General features: G+C 35.7%; 1 protein-coding gene across 1 annotated transcript; it reads left to right on the forward strand.

The window, feature by feature from the left end:
* Positions 1-1,057: 1,057 nt before the first annotated feature.
* On the forward strand, positions 1,058-3,520 carry LOC126709858 (APO protein 3, mitochondrial-like). The gene is made up of 3 exons (XM_050410218.1): positions 1,058-1,446; positions 2,129-2,559; positions 2,857-3,520. Exons 1-3 carry the CDS (start codon positions 1,073-1,075, stop codon positions 3,264-3,266), a joined length of 1,215 nt encoding a protein of 404 aa, XP_050266175.1. The 5' UTR covers positions 1,058-1,072; the 3' UTR covers positions 3,267-3,520.
* Positions 3,521-10,592: the final 7,072 nt, after the last annotated feature.

Below are 10,592 nucleotides of genomic sequence, written 5' to 3' on the forward strand. Positions count from 1 at the left end.
TTAATTAATCAGGATTCATCATGAATGTGAAAAGAGGAAACACCATGTCACTGTATTCTGAAAGTACTTAAGAATTACTCCATTTACACACATGCGAAAAATCAACCGAAATTATAGCTTGAAGTCACAATTTTCAAGTTAGAAATGTGAGTTTAACCGCCTATGTGTATTAGGCTTTTCCCATTTTCTTAAGTGACCAAACTAAGGTAAAGAGCAAGCTCTACAACTTTCAAAAAGAGATCAACCAAGGTTTTTTTTTTTTTTTTTTTTTTTAAGGGCAATGATATTCTTACATACAATTTTATTTACCTTCACTTTTATGTTAAAAAAATGTGAAATATTTTAAAATATAGTCATCTCCTTATCAATTATGAATATTAATGTAAAAGTGATGTAAATGAATATAAGAGCATTAAAGACTAGAGAGAGAGAGAGAGAGACACTAATTTGAGTGATTTTTTTCCTCTCAGTCTTTCACTAACCAAAAAAGCAAAAATAAAACAACATATGAGTCCAGCCCAGAAAGGCCCAAAATCGCAAATTGTTATTGTTATTACCCCATTCAAATCCACCAATGGAGCCCTTCAAAGACACAGTAGAAAGGAAAGGTAAGTTATTGTTCTTCAATTCTTGGTACTCTCAGCCTCAAATTTCGTTGTTGGGGTTTACTAATTACTGCCTTTTAGAGCTTGACATAATCTTATGTATTAGTTAACGTAAAACCTCTTTTTGTTCCTCAAACAGAGCAACCCTGTTATCAGCGGAGCAACATTGCATGCTACGTGTTTGCTTAAATGCTTGAGTGACTGTACTGCATTTTTTATTTCATACAAATTCACTTACCATATCATATTTTCATTCCAAGATGTTAAAATGAGTCCCTAAACAGTGATTTTATACTGCCAATTCAATGTTACTATCACAATAACTGAAGTAATGCAAGTAGCCAAAGTTCTAAGCTGATTTTTATTAATGTGAATTGTTTGAAGAGTGATGGTTTTTTTGATGCATTATATATGTAAATCTTGTGCTATTGTTTATTGCAGAGATGGGTAAATTTTAATGAGCAGAAATGTTGTGTGGACGTATTAGAAACGTGGTAAACTTGCTTGATATGATCACAGAAAGATCTGCTGAAAATTTTATAGGGATAAACAGGCATTTCTATGGTTGGTATTCAACTGGCTCTTCTCATGTGGAGCTACCAATGAAGCGTAAGAAGTCTGAGAGGAAGCTATTGGTGACAAGTGTTAATGAACTCAAGCGGGAGGCTAGGTTGAGGAGGAAAGAGAAGCAGATGGTGCAGGAGAACACTCTGCGGCCTCCTGAAAATGGACTGTTGGTCAAGGGATTAGTTCCAGTTGCTCATGAAGTGTATGCTGCCAGAGCCAAGCTTAATGCTTGTGTCTCGAGGATTGTTAAGAGCATTGCTATTTTTTCTTGCAGGTAAACCCGTAAAAGGCATAATTTTTTTAAAATTTTGATTTGAGTAACCAGTTATGTAACTATGTAAGGCTGTTGGTCGAATTTCTGTTGATGTGTGGCCTTTAAATAGATGGGATTCCACAAAACATCCTTGAAGTTATAGTTAAAGAAAATGGCACTTATTGAAAAGAACAATTGATGCGTGTTATTCTGCTCTTAGTGGGTTAGGAAAAAAAAAAGTATATTTTAAGGGTTTAAGTTAAATTGAAATGGCTTATATCTAGATTCATGAATCATGAAACAAAGAATCTGATATTAAAACATTTTTATATTCACTCCATTACCATAGAGGTCAATTACTAGGTTTTTTTTCACATATGCAATATTGTAATGTTGGTTTAACCTGATATAACATTTTCAAAAGATAGATGACACAATTTTCAGAAAATCACAATTCTAAGAAACAGTAGGCATTGATGAATTTATTTACCTTGAAAAAACAACAATAACAATGGGCATTACATGTGAACATTAATCCTGAAAATCTGCTTATGTTAAGTCCTTAATTAATTAAACTAGATATGGAGTGAAAATAAAATTCAACACCTATGGGTAAGTATTTTATTTTGGTATGGTTATCTTTTTGGATTTTTTTTTGGGGGGGAAAAATCTGTCTAGTGAAATGGCTGTCCATTGTACGCAGCTTGTGTGGAGAGGTTCATGTTGGTGATCCACCGCACAGAATTAGGACATGTGATGTTGCTGGTAGCCTGAAAAACAAAGAGCACACTTGGGAAAGAGGAGGTGTGGAGCATATTTTGCCTCTTGTAGAATCATTTCATCTATATGACTGGGTAGGGAGAGCTGTTTCTCATAATGAGCAGCTCCAAGTGGATCGAATTCCAGCAATTGTAGAATTGTGTGTTCAAGCAGGTTTCGACATACCCGAGTACCCTACAAGGAGAAGGACCTTCCCTATTTACAGTCTTGTGGGTAAAATTATAGATTTTGAGCGGAGATTTCCCAAAGAGGACACACCTGGTAAAGATATTAACACATATGGGTTTTGGGATAAGAAAAAGAAGTCGAGTGAAGAAGACAAGTTTTTTGACTTGCATTCCGATGATGTACAAGGTCTGTTTTCTTCTAGCTACTCTTTTCCAAATTGAAAAAATCTATGACTCTTTTCATCAGAAGATTACTCCTAAAAAATCTTTGATTCTTCTAGCCCTTCAATTGCCATTGGTGTCTTGGGTGTCATGGACTATTATTCCAGTTCTCTTTTTTGTCATTTTTATCATTCTTGAAGATTATTTCTCCAGGACCTGATTAGCATTTACTTACTAGATTTTAACCATTATTGGGGAAAAAAAGTTAAAAATTCTTAACCACTTTTTTACACAAGCATCTAATGCTCTGGCATTTATGCAGCTATTGCCGTTCAAGGCATGGAGGCATGGGAAAGAATGCGTTCAGGAGCATCAAAACTTATGAAGAAGTATGCTGTCCAAACTTGTGGATATTGTTCAGAGATACAAGTAGGGCCTAAGGGTCACAAGGTAAGGAATTGCCAAGCTTTTAAACACCAGATGAGGGATGGGCAACATGCTTGGCAGGAGGCAATAGTTGATGATTTAATTCCTCTAGTGTATGTGTGGCATGTTCGAGATAGGCATAGTGGTGAGCCACTTGTAAATGGTTTGAAGAGGTACTATGGAATGTTGCCTGCAGTGGTTGAACTATTTGCTCAAGCTGGGGCATATGTGGGTGATCATTATGCAGGTGTCATGAGAGAAGATGTTGCAGTTCCTGAATTAGATGAACTAAAGTGGGTTGTATAATGTTTGAGTAGAATTAGTGCCAGATGCTGCCTACTCATTTGAAAAAAGAAGCAAGCTTTGTCAACTGCCCTCACCGTGTCTTCTTTGCTAATTGTTAGTGTGAAATCTGTATGTGCACAAATAGCATGTGCAAAACTTGTGCATATCTCACTATCTACTAGTTTTGCACGAATTATCTAGGATGCATGGGGGTACAATCTCTCTCTCGGGGAAAAAGGAAATGAAGGTTTTGTACATACATTTGTTTGTTTCAATTAGGGTTGTCCAGTGGTTCTCTGACCCGTCCAAACCGACCGGGTCCGACCAAGCCGCATCCCAACGGGTCAACCCAAAACCTATAGTGAGTTAGATTCGGGTGTGCTTCTTTCAAAACCCGATTATTCGGGTCGGGTAGCGGTTTAAGGAAGAAAAAACCCGTATTACCCGACCCGACCGATATTAAAAAAAAAAAAAAAAAAAAAAAAAAAAAAGAAGGTAATTCAAGGATTCAAGAACCTGTGAAGACTGAAGAGAGAAGACTGATTGGACTTAAAGCACTGAGTTTTTTTAGTTTTACATGCAAAGTCTCAAATCAACCGCCTGTTGCTAAGACTTTTACACGCAAAGCCTAAGAGTGATTGGACTAAACACTATATCTACACATTTACACTGGTGGGATGAGCCATGGCCGTGCGATTTGAACGTGACTAACAATCTTGATCCTTTTGAAGATCAACAAAATTGTTCCTACACACAAAAGAAAATCAAAGAAAATCACACAAAATCTCTCTTCAGTGGTTCAGAACGGCTAACCCTCAAATCATAATCAATTTTCCACTTCCCCAAGCCATGGCCGGTTACCCTCCCTTAGCCTCAAAAGGCCCTCAACCCTCATCTCTTTCTCTTTTAAATCAATCTGATTCTTCTCTCTGTTCTACTTTTCTCTGCTCTCTAGTCTCAAGTGCTAATTCAAAATCTCTCTTATATTTTGAAACACTTGACTTCACTCCAAGTCTCCAACGGACCAAACACCAAACCTTGCCGGTTCTCATCTTCACACATATCCCCGCTAAGCAAAGGATCGGAGTGTTATCACTGGTCCGTCACACCAAGGGCACCGTCCGCCGCCTCTCTGCCTTCAAGCTCAGAGACCACGATTTCGCTTTCCTCGTCAACTGGTTCGTGTCGCTCAAACAACCTTAAAAATCTGTTCTTTCTCTTTTTTATTAGTTATTTAGATTCTTCTGATTGTTTTCTGATGCTTTTAAGATTATTTGATTGCCTTATTGTATAAAGAGTGGTGAGGATTTAATGAATAATACAGACACCAAACAAAGTTTGTAACTATTTGAAGTAAAAAAATATTTGAGGTGACGGATTGTGATTAGTGCACCGTTACTTTTATTGTACATTTGCATCAACATTTGTAAAAAGTGAGACATTACAACAAATAGGCAGTGAGTTTGAGCTCAAGCACCTCCTTTCCATGTAAGAACACTGTGATGTTGAGGAAGTTTGTTCAAAAACCATTGGCTATGTGTAACTAAGCAATCTTAAAAAAATAAATAAATAAATAAATAAATAAATAAATAAAAAGAGAACAAACTAAAGACAATGAGAGTCTCAGATTACTTCAACTGAAGTTGTGTCTATGATCTGGTTTTATAAAAAAAATAGATTTGGGAAAATGTTTTAGCCCTCCATGTTTTGAACAAGGACAATTTCTTTCAAATGCTTATAGTTATATCAGTTCTTAGTTTTGTCTTGACTCTTAAACATACATACTTGTAATTTAAATGAAATCATGAAGTGCCATGTAATTTACCTTGATACAGAACACTGAGTGTTAAATGAAATCAGTACTTGTGAAGTCAATTCTTATGCATAATGATATTTCTTATTCTACAAAGCTCTAGTGTATGTGACTTTGCCCTTTAAGAGGTCAACTACAATGATCTTTCTTAGTATTAGTTTTTTTTATGGTTATTTGCTAATGCTTAAATTTGATAGCTTTAGGTCATGAAACCCTCTACTGATGCCCCCCCTTCCCAAACAACACTCGTTGCCCAAGCTGAACCTGCTGTCCAAGCTAAACCTGTTGCCACTCCAACTATTGCTGAGGCATTTCCACCTAAACCTAATGATAAAACCAAGGTGAGTGAGATAGTTGCTGATTGTGGTAATAATAGGAAAAAGTCTATTGCTTGGGATCATTTTGAAAAAATAAAAATGAGTGAGGGTCAATTTAAGGCTGTTTGTCATTATTGCCAAAAAACTTACCATGCTAATAGTAAGGGTCATGGTACTACTAATTTATTGAATCATACACCAAACTGTGTTAAGAACCCTAATAGAGCTTCACTTAAAGGGCAACAAACCTTAGCATTTGAACCCAAAATGGATGGAGAGGAAGGGTTTAAGCTTGTACCAACAGCCTTTACTGTTAAGGCTTCTAGGAAGGCACTCGCTGAATTGATTATAATAGACGAGTTGCCTTTTAGGTTTGTTGAAGGTTATGAGTTTCAAAGATATTCAACAACCTTACAACCTAAGTTGCAAATTAGGGATATCCCATCTCATCAAACTGTGGCTAGGGATGTGATTAGCATTTATGGTGTTGAGAAAGAGAAACTAAGGGAGGCCTTGAAAGGTCGTAGGGTGTGCCTTACTACGGACACATGGACTAGTATTCAAAATCTGAATTATATGTCCCTCACAGGTCATTTTATTGATGATGATTGGAACTTGCATAAGAGAATTTTGATTTTTTGTCAAGTGGAAGACCATAAGGGGGAGACTGTAGGTAGAAAGATTGAGATGTGTCTACGTGAGTGGGGTATTGATGGCATATTCACCTTGACAGTGGATAATGCTTCCTCTAATGGTACTACCATTAAATTTTTACAAAAGTTAACTAAAGATTGGAAGGGGACTGTTTTAGAACATGAGTTCTTGCACATGAGATGTTGTGCACATATCTTAAATTTGATTGTGAGAGATGGTTTGAAAGAAATTGATGCATCCATTACTAGGGTGCGTGAAGCGGTGTGGTATGTGAAGTCCTCACCAAATAGAAATCAAATTTTAGGAGTATTATGGAGAGATTAGGTATTGAATCCAAGTGTTTACTAAGTCTTGATGTACCTACTAGGTGGAACTCTACCTATCTCACGTTAGATATTGCTGAAAATTTTGAGAAAGTATTCCTAAGAATGGACTTTAAGGATGATAGCTATTCTTCATACTTTTTTAACAAGGAAAATAGTGGTGGTTTGGAATCTCCTTATGGGGTTGATTTTCAAAATTGTAGGACATTTGTGGGTTTCTTGAAACTTTTTTACAATGCAACAAAAAAGTTCTCCGGTTCTTTGTATGTGACTTCAAATACCTTCTTTGATGAGATGTTTGTGAGTCAAGAGAATATTGCTCATTTAATTAAATCTCAAAATCATCTCTTGAAAAACATGGCAACTAAAATGGAAGCTAAATTTGAAAAGTACTGGAGGAAAGGGGATAAAATTAATAAGCTTTTGTATGTGGCTGTGGTTCTTGATCCAAGGAAGAAAATGAGGTTTTTGAAGTTCTCTTTTTCTGAAATTTATGGGGATGAAGTGGCTAATGAGATGGTTGAATTGGTGGGGAATTTCATGGCTAGGTTGTATGATGATTACTCTAGGGTTGATTCACCAAATGTGGTGCTACCAAGTGAGAATGAGAGGACACACATGGAAGGTGATACAGTTGGTTGTAGTGATCCATATGCAATGGTTAATTCACGATATGAGCGGTTTTTAGAGGCTGAGAAGTCTATAGGGTGTAGCAATGAGATTAAAAAATATTTGGCTGAAAATTGTGAGAGTAGAGGGGATGTGAAATTTGAGATTTTGGGGTGGTGGAAAGCCAATTCAGATAGGTACCAAGTGCTGTCCAAAATGGCTAGGGATGTGCTGGCTGTACCTGTTTCTACGGTTGCTTCTGAATCAGCTTTTAGTACCGGAGGGTGCATACTTGATCCATTTCGAAGTTCACTCTCCCCTCTCATGGTTCAAAATCTTGTTTGTGCTCAAAACTGGCTGCAAGCCCATGTCCCAATTTCTTTTCGCAAGTCAAAGGACGAGATGGAGGCCTTGAAGGATGAATTTCGTGAATTAGGTAATATGTTTAACTTCCAATCTTCTTGTCTACTGAGTGTTATTAAATGTGTCATATACTTGAGCAAAATTTAATCTATTGTCTCAATTTTTTCTTTTCTAGTTTTAAATCAAGCAACAACAGCAGCAAGTTCTAGTTCCTGTTCAAACAAAGGTGGTACTTGTACCACGGTTAATATTGATAAATGATCACTGATTGGGTATGTTTCTACCCTTATAATTTTTGTTCATATTGGTTACTTCCCTTTTGGTTATTCTGTAGCTCTTATTCTTTGTCTTTATATATTATTGATAAATATTTTTTCCCCTTGTATTGTAGGAGGATGGAAGGTCGCCTTTTGTATAGGAGGGAGTTTTTTTGGATATATTTTGAAGCTTTTTTGGACAGATGTGTAGCTTTTCTAATTATACATGAACTCTTGTCTTGCTTAGAGGAAGGAAAACTTAGCATCTATGTAGGCTTTCCTTTCTATAAGTTATGGACTTGTTAACTATAGATAATAGAGTAGTTCTTTACTGCCTTAGGAAAGCTATTTTTTGGAAATACTTATAGTATTTCATAATTGTAACTAATTATATATACTGCTGGGAATATTGCCTACTGCTTTGGTAGTTTACTGCCTTGTGTAGTAACTGCCTTCTCTGCTGCCTCTATGGCTTTATATATCGAATTATGAAGATGTAGTATTTTTAGTAGTGCTTGCAGCCTGTGTGGTTCTGGAAATTTATTTGATGTGTGGAATGGTTGGTAGGTACTAGATATGTTTTCACCTTGACAGATTGATGAATGTGGAAACAAAATGGTACTGCCTAGGCCTTAAGGCTTAGGCAATTTGGAAAATATTTGTTATAATGTGTGGATGATTAACAGGTGGTAACAAAATGGTAATTGTGTTTTTATCTGCTTAATTAATGCCTAGGTTTTACATTATATTGATATTTAACAGGTACCCAGGTTTTATTTTGAATTCATACTCAATATCTGGGAAGTACGAATTTGGAGTTTTGGACAAATTCAAGTAGAGATGAAGGCCCATTTTAAAAGAAATTTAGTAAAAAACAGGCCCAATCTGATATGTTAAGATTCAAAAACTATTAATTCCTTGAAAAGCCCAATAATTTCAGCCAAAAGGCCCAAAAAAAATTAAAACCAATAAAATTTACGAAAAGGCCCAATAAGAGGTCCAACCCGCCAAACCGTTGAATCCGACCTGTTCCAACTGATGATCTGACCCGACGGGTCTAACCCATATTTCGGTTGATTGCGGGTCCGTTTTTCAGTGACCCGACCCAATCGGGTCGAGTGCGTGTTAGGCCCAAACCCAGGCTGACTCGACCCATGGACAGCCCTAGTTTCAATATGCTCTTGTTCACTTATACACGTTGGGCTCTTGAGCTAAATGAGACTAGTTTTGTTCTCTTGCCCTTAAAGCCTACTCTTTTATATAGTAAGCAGGATTGTGTCTCTAATCTCTTGGACAATAACTCAATAAGAATAAATTTGGCCGTCTTTAACCTATTAACATTCACTAATCACTACTTTAATTTTAAATTTTATATTTTTACCCTTTCATTGAATCTTCAATTTCCTCCAATTTTTATTTAGATGTAAGACATGTAAAATCTAATAAAATTAAATACATGTCACATGTTGTGCACATTCAATTAAAAATGGGATGAAATTGGAGGGGGTCCTTTAACGTCATTATATACCACATGCATTAGAAAATTACAAGAATTATTCTATTAAGAATAGTTCTGAGTTACTCGGCTAAAGGTTTAAAATCTAAGACCTCATAGATCTCACGAGGCTTTTTAAACCTTTAAGCCAACCACACTTTACGTTCATTAATCAATTATTGGTAGATACCCTAAGCTCATTCTAAGAAATATTTAATATTCAATTATTAATAGGCACTGCTTAATATTTTCCAATGCTTTAATTTATTGAACACTACAACTAACACCAAATCAAGAACTAGTTTTAGAATTTTTTTTTTCTAAATAACAATAAATCTTAAAAAATTTAGTTAGTTGTCACGTTTCAAAACAATGTTGAAAACTAGCATCTCGAGTGTCTAAAACTCAAGTTCCAAGATAAAACTCGAGTTTTTAAGTCTCAATTTGTAAGCGGATGGGTCTGATGTGGAAAAAAATCCACGTGGAAATCGAGTTTTAAAGACTCGATTTCTATAAATTGCATAAAAACGCCGCTATAGGGTTTAAAAACGTCACTATAGAGCTTAAAAACGCCACTATAGGGCTCCTAGAACCTGGTATGGGGTGATCACACTTATAAAAAAAATTTGCAGGAAAACGCTGTTATAGGGCTTTAAAACGTCACTATAGGACTTAAAAATACCACTATAGGAGAAATTTTTTTTGCATGGAACTCGAGTCTTAAAAACTCGAGATCTATGTGGCATTTTCAGTCCAAATCATCCAGCCAAACACTTGCAAAGCGAGTCTCTAGGACTCGGGTTTTAATATGGATCTCAAGTTTCTAAAACTCGAGATGTTATTTTCCTTAAAACTTTGAAACATTGCCTAATTTACTACATACTTGCCCATCACACTGCTACTCTACCCATTCCCTCCTAGTTTTATTCAAGTTCCAAAGCAAGACGAAACAAAACAATTTAAAGTAATTTTATGTGCAGAGACTAAAGAAATCGTTTTTGGGCCTAGTTGTTACAATTACATAATTACATCTGGGTATTGACGTTGAACCAAAAAAAAAAAAAAAAAAAAAAAGAAAAAAAAAAAAAAAGAAAAAAAAAGAAGAAGAAGAAGAAGGAAGAACGTCTAAAAGTAAATTTGGTCAATGATTTACATCACCATTGGGTACTTGTCTGAAACTACAACAATTGCTTCACACCTTTTGGACCGACAATTTACAATTAACAAAAAAGCCATCATTGTTTGTATGTTTCTGAATTAGTAATCTTTTGACGAAATGAACCCATGTGTATTACTATTACCTTTGAATTTGATACAGTTTTAGGTAGCCTTTTTGGAAGTCATTCAAAAATTACAATTGGCGCATATAAATTCTTCAAATTTTATGTCAATGGTAAACTATGCATCAATGTTTTCTATCTTCCCACCCTTAGATCTAAAAATGTGACATGACAAATAGACAGATCACAATAGCATGGTAATTAAATATTTTGAAGAACTATTGGGGGTAACAAAA

This window comes from Quercus robur, chromosome 12 (genome assembly GCF_932294415.1).
Source record: "Quercus robur chromosome 12, dhQueRobu3.1, whole genome shotgun sequence".
Taxonomy (NCBI): domain Eukaryota; kingdom Viridiplantae; phylum Streptophyta; class Magnoliopsida; order Fagales; family Fagaceae; genus Quercus; species Quercus robur.